General features: G+C 41.9%; 1 protein-coding gene across 6 annotated transcripts in view; it reads right to left on the reverse strand.

The window, feature by feature from the left end:
- The window catches only part of MAGI2 (membrane associated guanylate kinase, WW and PDZ domain containing 2), a 132,945-nt gene that overhangs the window by 59,414 nt on the left and 54,906 nt on the right, over window positions 1-18,625 (reverse strand). For all 6 annotated transcript variants that reach the window (XM_039354511.1, XM_039354508.1, XM_039354507.1 and 3 more), the window contains 3 exons: window positions 13,424-13,465; window positions 10,258-10,349; window positions 3,693-3,885 (listed from right to left, as the gene is read on the reverse strand). In XM_039354511.1, the coding sequence (XP_039210445.1) occupies window positions 3,693-3,885; window positions 10,258-10,349; window positions 13,424-13,465 (327 nt within the window). The remainder of the gene's footprint in view (window positions 1-3,692; window positions 3,886-10,257; window positions 10,350-13,423; window positions 13,466-18,625) is intronic.

Genomic DNA, 18,625 nt, shown 5'->3' on the forward strand with positions numbered 1-18,625 from the left:
ATTGCAGTGATAAAAATGAATATTTTACCCAAGTTTCTTTTTCTGTTTCAAATGTTACCAATTTTGAAAAATGAGATTAATTTAAATGAGTGGCAGAAGGGTCTTAATAAATTTATCTGGGCAGGGAAAAAGCCAAGGGTTAAGTTTAAAATTATGCAAGACTTCCGTGAGAGGGGTGGACTTAAGGTACCAAATTTGAAATTATATTATGATGCGGTGGTTTTAACACTAATCAGTGATTGGGTAAATTTGACAAATTCTGAGATACTTTATCTAGAGGGATGGGATTTACTTTATGGGTGGCATGCCTATTTAATATTCAATAAAAAAATGGATTGGGCTTTTAAATCTCATATCTTAAGAATTTCTTTACTTAGGATTTGGAGAAAATATTATAAAAGTGATTTCAAAGTACCATTATGGGCTATACCTTGGCATGCGATAGAAGCAATAAAAAGAGGGGTTAAAATGGATATGGTGTCTTACAGACAGTTACTTAAATGGGATGGACAAAACTGGCAATTAAAATCACGGGAAGAGTTAGCGCAAGAAAACTTTATTTATTCTTGGTTCCAATATAGGCAATTATTAGACAGATGGAAGATGGATTGTAAGGTGGGTTTTCTTAGAGAAGATGAAAATCTTATCAAGCAAGTGAAGGATTCAAGACAAACCCACATTAAGAGAATTTATGCGGTTTTAGTTGAATTGGATTCAGAAACGGAACTAATTAAAGATTGTATGATAAGATGGGCGCAGAATTTTGGTGAGCCAGTCTCATTGGACACCTGGGAAAATATTTGGGTGAGAAATGTCAAATTTACACAAGCACAGAACTTAAGGGAGAATTTTTATAAAATGTTTTATAGATGGCACCTTGATCCACAAAAAATGTCTTATATGTACCCTGACGTGCAACCCAAATGTTGGAGATGTGGTTATAAGGAGGCTTCCTATTATCATATTTGGTGGTCATGCAGAGAGATAAAAGCATTTTGGATCAAAATATGGTGGAATATCCAGAGAATTTTTAGAAGGAGGGTAAAATTTACTCCGCAATTATTTTTGTTAGGTATTGTTACAGATTGTGATACAAAGGAGGTTGTTTTGATGTTAAATTTGATTACAGCCGCTAGGCTGTTAGTAGGACAATATTGGAAGAAGGAATCCTTGCCTACATTGCAGGAATGGTTTCTTAAAGTAGCTTATCTGGCGGAAATGGCAAAGATTTCGGCTTTCTTAAAGCAACAAACGCAAGAGAAGTTTCTTGCTGTTTGGGATAAATGGATAAAATTTATACAATTTAGATTGGGTATACAAAAATATTATATAGTTTTTTCATAAGTTTTATTTTTATATATATTATAGATAATCTTTTTATATATATAAATATAAAGTTCTTAATTTAATTTTTATTTTTACTTCTTAAGCCTATATTCTGCTCTGGGAAGCTCAGGGGGGGGGGAAGGGAGGGGGGGGTTTTTTTGGGAGGGGTGGGGTTTTTTTTTTTTATATATATATGTATTGTTTAGTTTTATTTTTTTGTATATGTTGTTTCTTGTTTTGTATTCTTTTTTCTTTTTTGTAAAATTTATAAAACTTTTAATAAAAAAAAAAAAAAAAAAAAAAAAAAAAAAGGTAAGGTGTGGGAGGTGCTGGTGGCCGAAGGCAGCCGTTCGTATTGAGGATCGAGTTTCTGTGAGCTGTGTTTGTTTGCCTTGGACATTATCTCAGGTCTGTGAATAATAAAAGGGGGTCGTTTTTTTCCTGTGATTCCTGCCTGCTTGTTGGAAGAGAGGTTTCTCCTTGTGAGCTTAACAAGGACTCACGTAGGCTGGGACAGAACATCTGGCTTCCCCCATTGACTTTCTCATCAGAAGTCCGCAAAAGGGGATCACATGACCTTGGGACACTGCGACCGTCATAAATATGAGTCAGTTGCCAAGCGTCTGAATTTTGATCACCTGACCATGGAGGATGCTGCAATGGTTGTATGAAAAACGGTCATACACTTTTTTTTTAGTGCTGTTGTAGCTTTGAACGACCACTAAATGAATGGTTGTAAGTCAAGGTGTACCTGTATGCCAGAAAACTCCAGCAGAGTTTTATGGAAAGAGAATGGGCAGAATTAAAAAAAAAACTTCATGAATAAGCTCAGTTTGGGCTGTGATATGCAGCTTGTATCTCCTTGAGGACTACTCAACTGGTGCAGCACCGTTTGCAGAATGGGACTTTTGGCGGGCTCAGCAGGGCAGAGACAGCCTGGACAATTCCTATTGGCTTTTGAAAGCCAATAGAATTAGACTCTATTCAAGAGAGTCTATTCTATTGGCTTTCAAAAGCCAATAGAATAAAAGGGAGTAGCACAGCTAAGGAAAAGGGGGGGAAAATGGCGGACTGTGTTGTTTGGCGACCCCCGTGAAATGGTCGTTCGACCCCAAATGGGGTCCCAACCCACAGGTTGAGAACCACTGCCTTATATCATCCCAGAGAAATGGTTTCACCCCATTTTACAACCTTCCTTGTCACACTGGTTAAGTGAATCACTGCAGTTATTAAGCTAGCAACACGGCTGTGAAGTAAATTTGTCTTCCCCCATTGAATTTGTCTGTCAGAAAGTCACAAAAGCTGATTACATGATCCTAGGACACTGCAACTGTCACAAATATGAATCAGTGGCTAAGCACCCAAATTTTGATCACATGCCCAGGCTACAATGATCATAAATGTGAAAAATGATCATAAGTCGCTTTTTTCAGTGCGGTTGTAACTAAACAAATGGTTATAAGACAAGGACTACCTGTTGTCAAGATTGAATTGCTGTGATGCCTGCTAGCTTCTATCACTAAACAACTTGCCTTAGAAGGGGGGGGGAAGAGACAAAAGCGAAGGGAGGAAATGGATTGACAAGAAGCTGTTCACGGATCATGAGAGCCTGCACTACGCCAAGGTCATTACAGCAGGTGCTCGATGGAGAAGTGAACTGTTCCCATAACAAAAAGAAGTATTACTATTGGACAATGTGAAAACCCGTTGGGTGCGGGGCACGGGAAAATATTGTTTAACTAAGCAAGCTTCAGCATGGGAAAACTCAGAGTTGGTTTTGTTTTGTCAATTCTGAGATAGTGTATCCAATAAAGCAGGGGTCTCCAACTCCCAGTCCATGGACCGGTACCAGGCCACAGCATGCCAGCAACTGGTCCCCACTAACAAACAAAGCCCCATCTGTGAGATGCAGGCAGCACACAAAACCATGCACCTTCTGGTCCCCGGAAAAACCTCTCTCCACGGAACCGGTCCCTGGTGCCCCAAAGGTTGAGGACCTCTGCAATAAAGTTTTATCTTTGGGGACTTAATTGCCTTGCAGGTTCCTTTTGTTAGGTTCGCTAGTTGGACTACTGACACCTGTCCCCACCCATTTGGAAGGGGAGAGGAGCGGGTGGAGTAGGCAATGGATCTGTGCTATCACAACAAAGTGATCCTACTTGGCAAGTTGGTTCCAAAGACAGACACAGCCCTGATATCAACACAACAGCCAACCAGACGGTTGTAGTGGTAACAACAGAACAACGAAAGAGGAAACCTGCCAGGACCAACGGACGACTCTAAAGGAAAGTTGAAACGTTAAGTATGTTCTGCATTGTCTTTCGAGTTCCTTAATACTTTCCCCTTTCTCCAAACCTTCAGCTCACCTGCAGGTAGCGCCTTTCTTCTCACGGTAAGGTTCACTTGCCCGTTCCGAGCTGCGTTGTGCATCAGATCAATCACGTAGCGGTGAGTTTTGCCAGCCACGGGGATGCCGTCCACGTAGACCAATTCATCGCCAGGATGCAGGCGGCCGTCTCTGTCGGCCGAGCCCATCGCAATGACTGCCCCAATCAGAATCTACGTTAGAACACACAAGGGAGGTGAGAAATGGAAATATGAAACCAGCCAGAATGTTCTCCGCCATGAGTAGGTAGAATTTTCCATTTTTTTTTCAGTCCAGGTTTTGTTTGTGTGTGTGTGTGTGTGTGTGTGTGTGTGTGTGTGTGTATTTTTGCAATTGGATTCGGGAGTCATCCTTCATAGAAGCCAAAGAGAATAGCAATAGCACTAAGCAATTGCACTTAGACCAGTGGTGCTCAACCTTTCTAATGCCGTGACCCCATAATACAGTTCCCCATGTTGTGGTGACCCCCAAGTGGGTGTGGCCACCAATAAGAGGACAGCTAGGGAAAAGGGAAAAAAATGGCGGACAGCATGGTTTGGCGACCCCCATGAAATGGTTGTTTGACCCCAAATGGGGTCCCGACCCACAGGTTGAGAACCACTGACTTAGACTTATATGCTGCTTCACAGGGCTTTACAAAGCCCTCTCCAAGCGGTTTACAGAGTCAGCCTTTTGCCCCCAACAATCTGGGTCCTCATTTTACCGACCTCGGAAGGATGGAAGGCTGAGTCAACTTTGAGCTGGTGGGAATCGAACTGCTGGCAGTCGGCAGAATTAGCCAGTACTGCATTCTAACCACTGTGTCACCACCACGGCTCTTCCCTAATAGAGGTAGTCCTCAAGTTAGGACCACAGGGGAGCCCAATACTTATGTTGTTAAGTGAAACATCGGTTAAGTGAGTTTTGCCCCATTTTACGACTTTCCTTACAGTAGTTGTTAAGTAAATCATTGCACTTGTTAAGTTAGTAACATGATTACTGAGTGAACCCGGATTCCCCGCTTGTCAGAAGGTCACAAATGGGAATCACATGACCCCGGGACACTGCAACCGTCCTAAGTACATGCCAGTTGCCAAGCATCGGAATTTTGATCACGTAACTTCACGGATGCTGCCACGGCCGTAAGTTTGAAAAACAGTCATGTCACTTTTTTCAATGCCGTTGTAACTTTGAATGGACCCTAAATGAACTGTCGTAAGTCGTGGGCTATCTGTAATTAGTACAACTCAAGCTTTCTGAAGCAATTAAATGTCCATTTTTTTCCTAAATAGTGCTGGGATTCGTGATCTGAATAGCGACCCATGTATAATAATTACAGCCCCGAAGAAATTATTTTTAAAGGACGGATTTAAAATTCAAAAACATAAACTCTCGTGCAATTAAGTCTGTAAGTGTTTAGGACACTGGAAAGATCAGAGTTTGCAGGACAAAGCTATTTCGGCTGTTTAAAAGGATTTATTTAGTGCTGGTAACCTACGGCCGGTGCCCTAGTTGGAGAAATTGCTTTCTTCAGGACTCTTGTTTTAGCAGAAATTGTGGTTGTGGTGTGTGAGCTCCTGAGGGTTTCATGACAAGATAATTGCAACTGTCTGCTCCTGTAGGGTTTGCTCCTCTCCATTTTAATCTGATAATACGTTTTATGTTGTAAAACGTTGATTAGACACGGGTGCTATTAAAGAAGTTTCTGCTTCCCATAGATGAGAAATAAATGTTCTGTCTGAAATGTGTTGTTATCTTTTGACATCTCATTTAAATTTAGAACCTGGCTTTTTGACTGCTATGCTAGTTGGGGGAAGGGAGCTGGCACGGTTGGTAATGGACTACTGTAATGTGTGAGTTGGAAATCTAAGGACCTTAGCTGTGACATGATTAAATAAATGAAGCAGTATTACGAAAGCGATAGAAGAACATACTTGTTGACTCAGAGTTGAATTGTGGAATCCTGGTGTTTCTTTGAGCTTCGTGGTTTTCTTGCAGACATTTTATGACCCAACTAGGTAACATCATCAGTGTTAGAAGGGAGCGGGATTTGTGGAGAGGAGGAGGACTGTGGGGTCTGTGGTACTCTCTGAGCTTGATTCTTGCAGATGTTTCATGACCCAACTAGGTAATGTCATCAGTGCTAGAAGGGAGTAAGGTTGTAGAGTGGAGTAGGAGTAGGAGTAGGAGTAGGAGTAGGAGGAGGAGGAGGAGGAGGAGGAGGAGGAGGAGGAGGAGGACTGTAGTGTCCTTGGTACTCTCTGAGCTTGATTCTTGCAGATGTTTCATGACCCAACTAGGTAATGTCATCAGTGCTAGAAGGGAGTGGGGTTGTAGAGTGGAGGAGGAGGAGAGAAGAAGAAGGAGGAGGATAACTGTGGGGTCCTTGGTACTCTCTGAGCTTGGTTTTCTGCAGACGTTTCATGACCTAACTAGGTAACATCATCAGTGCTAGAAGGGAGTGAGGTTGTAGAGTGGAGGAGGAGGAGGAGGAGGAGGAGGAGGAGGAGGAAGAGGAGGAGGAGGAGGAGGACTGTGGGGTCCTTGGTACTCTCTGAGTATTCTTGCAGAAGTTTCATGACCCAACTAGGTAACATCATCAGTGCTACTGATCAGCACCATTAGCATTGATGATGTTACCTAGTTGGGTCATGACACGTCTGCAAGAAAACAACCAAGCTCAGAGAGCACCAAGGACCCCACAGTACTATGAAAGTTACTTTGCTTCTTTCTCACAACAGGTTCTCTTCAGAGGAGGGGTCTTCTTACAAAAAGAGAAAAGAAGTCCCTAAGCAATGAGGAACATCATGAAGACCGTGAAGAACGATGCAGTGATCGGTTATTTCAGAAGGATTCCTGTTTCGTTCGGGAATCGCCTTGATTAGAAAGTGTTGTGTGTCAAGTGATATCGAACTTCTGTGGACAGGTGCTTGATCTCTGATGGTTTATTTATACAGGTGGTCCTCAACCTACGACCGCAATTGAGCCCAACCTTCCTGTTGTTAAGTGAGACAGCTGTTAAGCGGGTTTTGCCCCATTTTACGACCTTCCTCACCTGCGGTTGAAAAGTTAGTAACCTGGTTGGTAAGCGAATCCAGCTTCCCTGTTGACTTGGCTTATCAGAAGATCGCAAAAGGGGATCCCATGACCCCGGGACACTGCGACCGTCATAAATGTGAACCCAGTTGAATTTTGATCAGTGACCCTGTGGATGCTGCAAAGGTCGCAACTGTGAAGAATGGTCAGAGGTCACTTTTTTCAGTGCCGTTGTAACTTTGAACCGTCACTAATGCTGCTAACACTGGATGTTCTTGCTTTGACAACATATGAAGCTGCAGCCTTTTTCTTTCTTATGCTTTACTCTTAGAATTAGATGATGCTGGGGGAGGAGGCGGAATGTGGTGGGAATTAGTTAGACATAACAATATTGTACTAGTGTGTGAAATAAGAGCTGATAAGAATTGGCAGAGAAGCAGAACAGGAGGGAAGGCCTACATTTCAAACTAATGGGACAATGTGATTTATGACTGTTGAAGGAGGGAATTGTGCTTTGATACTATGTGCTCAGGGGAGGGGAATCCAGTTTTTGGCTTCAACTATGTATGTGCCGAAGCTATGCTACTCGAATAAAGATTCTTTAAGGTAAACAATGCCTCGAAGGTCTTTGAAGAGTTTCATCTGTCGGAACCATGACACTAACAGTTGTAAGTCGAGGATTACAATCAAGCCTCCTGAGGTGTTTGCACAGCCAATGTTTACTGTATGTATGACAGCTTTTGTAGCCAAAAATAAATAATAATTATACTCCTTGACTGAGTATTCAGCTCAACTGAGAGGATGAATCAGATGAGTAACGATTTCCGGAGGAATCATTCTTCACCTGATGAAACTGACAGATATCATAAGGGAAGCAGAGATGTGTGTATAAATCAGTCAGCAGCGAAAGCACCCCATTAGGCCTGCGTCTTGGATGCTGAGCATAGTATTAGATGACTTCGTAGGCAAATATGTTAGCGCTGACATCCCGGAGCTTAATGACCCCCAAAGCAGCTCCGTTTTCCAGTGAAAACACAGACATTTTTTTTTTAACCACCCGACCAAAATTCCTTGATGAACAACTGACTTTAGTTGAGAAGTATATCCTGAGGGGTTCTCTACACAAAGCGGTGGCTTCCCCATTATTTTTAAAGATTCTACACATGTTTGTCTTCCAGGCTGAAGAATCCCGTGCGCCTTTGAAAAGAAAAGTATAAAATAAAAAAACGGAAAGGAAGACATTCTTTTATTCTTTGTCACCAAGGACAAAGAGGCACCTAAGAGTTTGGAAAGTCTTGGAGCACGGTGACTATAAAAGATAAACAGGGAACCGGGCAGCAGACCACCATCAGCTCCAAATGATCTTATTAAACTATCCTCGTTTGTTTTTGGTGTTTTGTTTTGGAATTATGTACATCGGTACTGATGTAATGGGCTAGACGCAGGGGGAGGCAATCTTCGCTCTTTTATGACTCGTGGACTTCAACTCCCAGAATTCCTGAGCCAGCCACACTGAGGGGAAAGGGAGAGGTTTCCAAGCTGAGCCATTCTGGCTCAGGAATTCTGGGAGTTGAAGTCCACGAGTCATGAAGGGGCCATAGTTGCCCCATGCTGGCTCAGGAATTCTGGGAGTTGAAGTCCACGAGTCATGAAGAAGCCATAGTTGCCCCATGCTGGCTCAGGAATTCTGGGAGTTGAAGTCGACGTCATAAAAGAGCCAAGGTTGCCTACCCCTGAGTGAGAGGAATAACCAGGAAGAAAAGTTGCAACTTAGACCATGGTCAGATAAAAGTAATCTGAGTCTGGGCCAGATCTGTAACCATGTGAATATCTCAATCTGGACCCTCCCTAGTTCAAAATGAAAATAAGGGGGGAGGGAGAAGGAGACAGAGGAAGTTCATTCAGACTTGCAATATTGTAGCATTAGCCTACATGACTTTGGTTTCCTACCCTGGTCTATCTTGGAAGGACTGATGTTATTTTATTTTATTCTATCTAAGAAGCATAGTGGCTTGAGTGATTGGAACGCTGGGCAGGACATTAGCAAGTAAGGTTCTACATTTAGACAAGAAAAACCAAATGCACAGGTATAGTATAGCTGGTATCTTGCTAAATAGTAGCAACTGTGAGAGGGACCTCGGAGTCTTAGTGCACAATCCCTTAAATAGGAGCCAGCCGTGTGCTGCAGCTGCCAAAAAAGCCAATGCAGTCCTAGGCTGCATTAACAGAGGGATAGAATCAAGATCAGGTGAAGTGTTAATGTCACTTTATAAGGCCTTGGTAAGGCCACACTTGGAATACGGCATCCAGTTTTGGTCAGCATGATGTAAAAAAGATGCTGAGACTCTAGAAAGAGGGCAGAGAAGAGTAACAAAGATGATCAGGGGACTGGAGGCTAAAGCATATAAGGAACGGTTGCTGGAATTGGGTATGTCTCGTTTAATGAAGAGAAGGTCCAGGGGTGACATGATAGCAGTCTTCCAATATCTCAAGGGCTGCCCCAAAGAAGAGGGAGCCAAGCTATTCTCCAAAGCGCCTGAAGGCAGGACAAGAAGCAACGGGTGGAAACTGATCAAGGAGAGAAGCAACCTAGAACTAAGGAAAAACTTCCTGACAGTTAGAACAATTAACCAGTGGAACAACTTGCCTCCAGAAGCGGTGAATGCTCCAACACTGGAAGTTTTTAAGAAGAGACTGGACAGCCATTTGTCTGAAATGGTATAGGGTTTCCTGCCTGAGCAGGGGGTTGGACTAGATGACCTCCAAGTTCCCTTCCAACACCATCATCATCATCATCATCATCATCATCATCATCATTATTATTATTATTATTGTGATGTCACCGGCTAACTCTTTCAACGCGGAAGGGCCTCGGTGTTCCTGACTTGAGCGCATATTTTATTCTGACAACATGATTTTTTTTATTATTTTTAATTTCTATTTTAGCGTCGTGGTTATGTTAGCAGTTTTCTGCTGGTCTGTGATCGAAATAAAACCGATGGAAACATTTTGAATGGCTTCTGCAAACCACTGGCAAAGAATAACTGCGAATCACGACTTTATGAATTTCCGAATGCAACTGAGTCTCAAGATGCACGCTTACGGTTTTCAAGAATGAATGACGAGCAGAGAGCTGCAACACAGCTCAAAATCCCAACATCGGTACACTTCTCCAACAACCCTTTTTCCAGAGTTTTGTAGCCAGGCCTGATGTTCATTTTCTTCTGAAAACGTAAAAGCACAATGGTGCTGTTTTGTTGTCAAATCTACTTGAAGGAGCTTGTAAATCAGCATTTGTTTTGAAAGATGCCAAGAAAAAAAAGAAACCGGACAATATACTCTCGGTAACATAATACAGACGGACTCACAATGACAGCTTGTAGATGGAGATGCTGATCACTCAAGAGGCTTGCTTTTTTTCAACATGCGAACAAGTTTAAAAATGCCATTTCGCTACAGCGGTTATCCAAGTATATACTCCCGACAGCTACAGATACCCAACAGTGTAAAATTGTTAAAAATCAACTTACTGGCTGTCCTGGTTCATCTCCTCCAAGAATTCTGAAGCCAAATCCGGATTCCATTCTCCGAAGGTGAACATCTAATTCCTTGTAATCGGAACCTGGTTGAAGAGAGTAGTTTATTGAGAGCTGATTTCTGCCTTGTATACGAACTTACAAAAAAAAAAAAAAAAGACTCAGCTGCTCTAAGGAACGAAGGACAGGTTGCCTTTTGAGCAAATTCCAAAGGACCTTTTTTGATTAATTTTTGAAATTGCCCTGCCTTTGTGCATATGTGTAAATATGTATGCATCCAATATCAGATGTGGTCTTCACGGCATTTATATTTGCCCTGTAACTCTGGGAAGAATAAACACCCCAAGGTAAAACTTCCTGTTATGGATGTCCCAAAGGTGCTTTTTCAAAAGGCAATCAATCAATCAATCAATCAATCAATCAATCAATCAATCAAAGAACTACGAGGGACCTTGGAGGGCTTCTAGTCCAACAGCTTGCTAAAGCATTTATATATCATTTCCTATATCATTTCAGACACGTTTCTGTCCAGTCTCTTCTTAAAAACCTCCAGTGATGAAGCACTCATAACTTCTGGTGGCAAGCTGTTCCACTGGTTAATTGTCCTCACTGTATTTCTCAATTCCAGGTTGCTTCTGGTGCTTTGGAAAATAAGTTGACCCCCTCCTCTTTGGGGCAACCTCTCAAATACTGACAGGTTTTGCTTTTCCTTCAAGATGTTTCACTTCTCATCCAAGAAGCTTCTCACTTGTGACTTCTCACGGAACTTCTAACAGAACTGAAGAAGGAGGAGAAATGAAACATCTTCAAGGAAAAACAAAATCTCTCAGTATTTGAAGAGGAGGAGGTCAACTTATTTTCCAAAGCACCAGAGGGCAGGACAAGAAACAATGGATGGAAACTAATCAAGGGGAGTAGCTACCTGGAATTAAGGAGAAACTTCCTGGACCAAAAGTCCAGTTGTGTTTTGAAAAAGCATCTTTGGAATGACTATGCCCTGGATGACTGAGAATCTCCATAGACATGCAGCAATGGCCACACAACCGTATCAAAAAATCACGGGATTGAATTTCTTGGAACACCCTCATTTTTTCAAATTAGCAAACCATTCCCTAGAACAGACATGTCAAACACAAGGCCCGGGGGCCGGATGCGGCCCGTGAAGTGGTTTCATGTGGCCCACGAAGCCATCCTGGAAACAGTGAGGAAACGGCCCCCGCTGCTATGGCCCTGGCCCAGGCTGGCCGGGAGCCAATGTACAATTTTGTGGTGGCCATCTAGGCTGAAACGCATTCAGTCTTAGCTCCACAAGGTCGTCTGGAAACAGCGAGGAATCAGCTCCTGCCGTGTTGGCCCAACCCCCTGAGTGCATGCTGGGGAGGTGTCCCCCTTTGTGAGGAATGAAGAAATGGATCGTGCCTTGGCGCTTGCCCCGGTCCCCACCCCCTTCTGCCAGAGACCCTCAGATCTGTCCCACTCCTGTCCTGACCCCCACAGGCACCCTTGACGTGAACGATGTAGAGCTGGCCATGCCCACCCAGTAGGCCATACCTACTCCATCCACGCCCACCCAGTAGGCCACACCCACCGTGGCCACACATCCCCGCCCCTCCCGAGGGCAACCGCAATGCTGATGCGGCCCTCAATGAAATTGAGTTTGACACTCCTGCCCTAGAAAATGGATTTGGATACCTGCTTCGGTGGGATTGATTTGCTTCAGGACTGCAAACATTGTGCTCCTCCAGAAATTGTTGAATGTCAACTTTTATTAGCCCAATCAACATTCCACTATCCTACACTTGATCAATAAGAGTTTATCTATAATACTGCTACAGCACTTTAGGCCTAAGCCCTTAAAGAAAAAAAAATCCAAGGGCAAGCTCTATAGATTTTTTTAAGGAAAGATTTACATGCAAGAGAGCAGAAGTTCAGTTTAAGAAATCTGGATCTTTTCAGATAATGTAAATATACACTCTTTCTCAAGTGAATAAATACGGCCACGGGTTTGTCAAGCTATGTAGGTTTTGTAAATAGGGTGTTCCATGCCAAATTAAAAAATGGTGCTGTCTTGGGATTGTGGCAGTTATTAATTTATTTATGAAATATATTTTTTAGCCCAGCTCGTATCCAACAATTCTGGGCTGCTTACAACGTAAAAGCATTGCAAAAAAAAAAAAAAAAATTAAGAACGTCCATCGTTAAAAAAACACAGCAGATAAAAATATTAACAGATGAAATTATGCAGTTAAGATTTTGCAACTACCAAATTGTGAGACAGCTGCAACATTACCATGGAGGTAGTTGATCTTTTACAGAACCTATCCATACATTCTTCTATTTTATTTAAATAAATCGTTATACGCTGCCCAGGGTCACATTCTGTGAGATGGCTGGCCACGTAAATTTGATTAATAAATAAAACAAAGCAGGTAAATCACTTGAAGGTCAGCATTAAAAGACTTCAACATTAAAATAATTGCACTCTATATTGAGAAAACATTGAAAATTTTAGTGCACTTTTAAATATTTAAATCTATTGATAAATTAATACTAAAAACTAAGCAAAAACACAGGTAAAGCTAAAAATGACACCTATAGCCAACATATAAATAAAAACCTCTCTAAATTTTGTTGAAGACCCTTATAATTACATATTCTGCCATTTTATCTATAATGAGACCTGCATCCCACATCTATAGTAACCTGGGAAATAGGTTCAAAATGCAGCAGCTTAAAGTGGAATAAAATGCAACGGATTGGAATAACATATAAAGTAATAAACAATAATATCATACACCCTAAAAACAATCGGGCAAACAAACATATTCTATATTTGGTGTTCCTGTCAATTGAGAAAGGCAAATATGATGGATTGTGGGCATTATTTTTAGAAACTTGATAGATGAAAACATTTTTTCATGTAAATATGATAGTGGAATGTGCTGGATGAAGTAATAGGTGAGTTTAGAGAAGGATGTTTAGTGTTTCTGGATTAAATGGACATTCTTTGCGCAGTTAAGTTGAAAAACATAAACACAATGTTCCATGGGATGGCAATTGGCTATGCATGGGTGACGGTGGCTGTAAACTGAGATTTAATGAGGCACATCACCAAATGGAGACAGGATGGGTAGCACAATGAAGGCAAAATAATACTTGCCTGAGGTATCCATTCGAACACCTGGCCTGGGTGGGGCTTGTTCTGAATGAAAAAACAGGGCGTTAAAGGCAAAATGTACACTTCTCCAGAACCTGAAATATACAGTATTATTGTCTGCCTCGGCAGTAAATGCTTAATTTCGCACTTCGGAATGGACAGACTTCATTCTTCATGCTTCTCTATCCACTAGGAGAGTGAAAAATTATTTATCGGTTTCTAAATACAGGTTTTTTTTCCAAAAGCAGGTAAAAAGTATTGTGAAGTAAATGAAAGGGACAAGAAATAGAATATACTTGTGAAATAAAGTAAGAATGTAATTATCCGAACAATATGTCTATTTTAGATACAACTATTTTGTAATGAAGTTAGGAAAACTTGAGTTACCCAAAGTTTAAATATTATGGTTACTACACGGTAATTGAAATTAGGTAAAACTTAAAAACAGGACTTGGATATGTATAAGTAAAATCATATTGACAAATGTATTGACCGATTGAGCTATAACTAGAAAATGGATCAACCTGAATGTGATATAATAATTAAAGGAAATAGAGAGGGAATTTTTAAGGACGCAACCTGAGATATGCACGAAAGATTTTGTTGCTGGACTATTGATTACGCAATCACCACGCTGCTTCCTAAATACTTGGATGTAAAATTGAAAAATTAATAAAACTTGTTTTATATATATATATATATATAAAAGAAAGGGGTCTTTTTTGATATTATTTTGCAGTTTATTGATTGATGGATGGATGGATGACACTGAGCCCCCACTTTCTGTCGTTAAGGGAGACATTTCTCAAAGTGAGTTTTGCTCACATTTTACGACCGTTGTGAAGTGAATCATCACATTGGTTAAGTTAGCAACACGGTTGTTAAGTGACTCTGGCTTCCCCCGTTGTCGAAAGGTGACAAGAGGTGATGACGTGACCTTGGATCACAGCAACAGTCATAAGTACAAGTCAGTTGCCAAGCATCTGAATTTTGATCACGTGACTACAGGGATACTACAAAGGGGAAACACAGTCACAAGCCCCTTTTTTTCAGTGCCGTTGTAACTTTGAGCGGTCCCTAAATAAGCTGTTGAAAGTTTACTTGTACAGTAGAATGTAAGCTTAAAAAAATTCTCTTTCTCTTTCGGAATGGGGGTGTGAGCAAAAAAACAACAACCAGCCCCTCCTCCCAAATCTCTGAATTTCTAAAAGCAAGTAACGACTCTTAAAAAAATTAAGATATTTTAAGAGATCGCGGCAGCCCTTAATAGAGCGATCAACTGCAAAACTGACACTTCCCACTGGCATAAAAATCCTCCTTGTCAGGAATCAGAATCGCATCACATCCGCAGCGCTTTTTCTCTTGTGTTGACATTTTTACCGACGTCTCTGAAAATGCTTCTGGGTTTGTCCTCAGATCCTACAACCCACCCAAATATTTTGTCCCAAGGAGGAACTCTCTCACCCCGAAATGAAGAGTAACTTGGGAAAATCTTTGGACTTAAAAGCTTCCCCCCCCTCCACCTCTATCTAGTGCAGTGGTTCTCAACCTTTTTAATGCCACGACCCCCAACCGGTCGTAAGTCGAGGACTACTCAACCGGTCGTAGGTCGAGGACTACTCCACTGGTGCAGCACCGTTTGCAGACTGGGACTTTTGGCGGGCTCAGCAGGGCAGAGACAGCCTGGACAATTCCTATTGGCTTTTGAAAGCCAATAGAATTAGACTCTATTCAAGAGAGTCTATTCTATTGGCTTTCAAAAGCCAATAGAATAAAAGGGAATAGCACAGCTAAGGAAAAGGGGAAAAAAATGGCGGACTGCGTTGTTTGGCGACCCCCGTGAAATGGTCGTTCGACCCCAAATGGGGTCCCGACCCACAGGTTGAGAACCACTGATCTAGTGTTACTCCTGAGAGGTAAGCCTCTTACAACGTATCTTGTACAGCCCAGTATTGAAGTACCAATGGGTCTCCATAACATACGAACATACGAAGAACGGCTGTGGGACTTGGGTTTGGCTAGTCTAAAGAAAAGAAGAAACAGGGGAGATATGATAGCAGTGTTCCAATATCTCAGGGGCTGCCACAAAGAAGAAGGGGTCATGTTATTCTCCAAAGCATCAGAGGGCAGGACGAGAAACAATGGATGGAAACTGATCAAGGACAGAAGCAACGTGGAATTGAGGAGAAACATCCTGACAGTGAGAACAATCAACCAGTGGAACAGCTTTTGCTTCCAGAAATTGTGGGTGCTCCATCACTGGAGATTTTAAAGAAGAGACTAGACAATCACCTGTGTGAGATGGTGTAGGTTCTCCTGCTTGAGCAGGGGGCTGGACTAGAAGACCTCCAAGGTCCCTTCCAGCTCTATTCTATTCTGTTCCATAGAAAACTTTAGTAAAAGGCAAAATAAATCATCTGGAATTATGGAGGAGGAAAAAAAAAATAAAAGCCTGCAATCTGGCATTTTATTCAACAGATCCCCCCCCCCAAGGCCTTTCTAAGATATTTGGCACCTTCCCAGCTAGGGAAGATTTGAATTTTTTTCAGAGATGATATTATTTACAAAGATCAGCTATCTGCCTTGTAGACACCACTCTCTCTGTGCTTCTGTGTGTCCCTTTGAAGCTAGAAAATACACTTCTCAGCTTAAAAAGAGGAAGAAAAAGAAGAAGAAGAAGAAGAAGAAGAAGAAGAAGAAGAAGAAGAAGAAGAAGAAGAAGAAGAAGAAGAAGAAGAAGAAGAAGAAGAAGAAGAAGAAGAAGAAGAAGAAGAAAGAGGAGAGAGAAGAAGAAGAAGAAGAAGAAGAGGAGGAGGAGGAAGGAGAGAAGGAAGAAGAGGAGAAGGAGAATAGGAAGAAGAAGAAAAAAAGAAGAGGAGAAGGAAGAAGAAGAAGAAGAAAAAGAGAAGAAGAAGAGGAGAAGAAGAAGAGGAGAAGAAGAGGAAGAAGAAAGAGAGAATAAGAAAGAAAAGAAGAAAAGTAGGAGAAGAGAAGAAAGAGGAGAGGAGGAGGAGGAGAGGAAGGAAGAAGAAGAGAGGAGGAGAGGAGGAAGAGGAGGGGAAAGGGAGGAGGAGGAGGAGGAGAAGAAGAAGAAGAAGAAGAAGAAGAAGAAGAAGAAGAAGAAGAAGAAGAAGAAGAAGAAGAAGAAGAAGAAGAAGAAGAAGAAGAAGAAGAAGAAAAGGAGGAGGAGGAGGAAGAGGAAGAGGAAAAAGAAGAAGAAGAGGAGGAGGAGGAGGAGGAGGAGGAGGAGGAAGAAGAGGAGAAGAAGAGGAGAGAGGAGAGAAGAAGAAGAAGAAGAAGGAGGTAATGAGGAGGAGGAGGAGGAGAGGGAGGAGGAGGAAGAGGAGAAGAAGAAGAGAAGAAGAAGAGGAAGAGGAAAAGAAAAGAAGAAGAAAGAGAAGAAGAAGAAAAAGAGAGAGGAGGAGGAGGAGGAGGAGGAGAGGAAGAGGAGGAAAAAGGAGAGAGGAGGAGGAGAGTGAGGAGGAGAGGAGGAGGAGGAGAGAGGATGGAGGAGGAGGAGAGGAGGAGGGAAGAGGAGATAAGAAGAAGAAGAAGAGGAAGAAGAAGAAGAAGAGAAGAAGAAGAAGAAGAAGAAGAAGAAGAAGAAGAAGAAGAAGAAGAAGAAGAAGAAGAAGAAGAAGAAGAAGAAGAAGAAGAAGAAGAAGAAGAAGAAGAAGAAGAAGAAGAAGAAGAAGAAGAAGAAGAAGAAGAAGAAGAAGAAGAAGCAGCAGCAGCAGCAGCAGCAGCAGCTAGAACTGCTGTGGGCGATTTAATTTCAGAATTGTTCCTGGGCTGTATTGATTGATGGGTTCCCAAACTGGCCAAAATATTTACACGTATTGATTGCACAGCAGAATCCAGGGAACCGATATCATTCTATCATTCTTCTATTATGTTTGAAAGGTCAGAAAATAACACATGAAATTATTGTCCCATGGGAGAAGCAAGTTCTATCTTTATTGGACCTCTGTATCCAATTGGTGGACTTGTTGGTCCAGATGGGATGACATTAGAATCAAAAAGGGTGTCGCTTATGTAGTTGGGTGAGATGCCATTTACACAATTGCACCATTTGTGCAATCACAACTTCACTGTGTCTTCACAGAGGCCTCTGGGCACCAATTCAGCCAAACGTGCCAGCAACCGGTCCGCACAAACAAGGAAAGCCTCATCCACAGGATGCAGGCAGTACACAAAACCACTCCCCCTCCGATCCGCGGAAAAACCTCTCTCCATGGAACCGGTCCCTGGTGCCCAAAAGGTTGGGGACCTGGAGTTGCTCGAACATTACCCCTGAATTGTATCTGAAGAGGGATGAGAGGGAAGAAAGGAGAGGAGAGAGAAAAGAGTAAAGGAGCGGAGAAGGAAGTAGGAAGGTTGGAGGAGAAGAGGAGAAGTGGGGAGAAAGGGGAGGAGAGTGGTGAAGGAAAGAGAAGAGGAGAGGAAGAAGAGGGAAGTAGGGAAGAGAAGAAAGGGAGAAAGAAGGTAGAGAAGAAGGAGTGTGGATACAGTGAAAGGGGAAATGGGCGAGCAACACCAAAAGTCATGTGTATGTATTTATTTCATTTTATTAAAAGTATCTTATATATGAATGTAAAAAGAATGTATGTTAACATCTGATAAATATCACGGTATATGTATGGGGGAGAGTTTGGAAAAATAAAAAATTAGGTATATATATATATATATATATATATATATATATATATATATATATGTAGGTCTTTGGTTATTCGGGTGTTCTCCCGCGTAAAATTGGAAGTGTCTTGGCGACGTTTCGATGAAGTCCCATTCGTCATCTTCAGGCTGGTGTTTTCAGCTTCGTGCTTCGAAGAGCACGAAGCACGAAGCTGAAAACACCAGCCTGAAGATGACGAATGGGACTTTGTCGAAACGTCGCCAAGACACTTCCAATTTTACGCGGGAGAAAACCCGAACAACCAAAGACCTACATACAAACACCCGCGAAAACCTCAGAATATATATATATATATATATATATATATATATATATATATATATATATATATATAAAACGTTGGGGACCTCTGCCTTACACTGCCTTATTAGGGAAGTCTATGCTTAGAAGTCAAAGTCAATCAATGGGATACTTCCAAGTCACCTTTCCTAATCCCCACTTACTCAAAAGGACTGAAGTCATTGTTTTTGCTTCTGTTGACCTCAAATAAAGAAAACAAGAAGCAG

This window comes from Crotalus tigris, unplaced genomic scaffold (assembly GCF_016545835.1).
Source record: "Crotalus tigris isolate CLP2741 ecotype Arizona unplaced genomic scaffold, ASM1654583v1 scf7180000018553.2237530, whole genome shotgun sequence".
Classification (NCBI taxonomy): domain Eukaryota; kingdom Metazoa; phylum Chordata; class Lepidosauria; order Squamata; family Viperidae; genus Crotalus; species Crotalus tigris.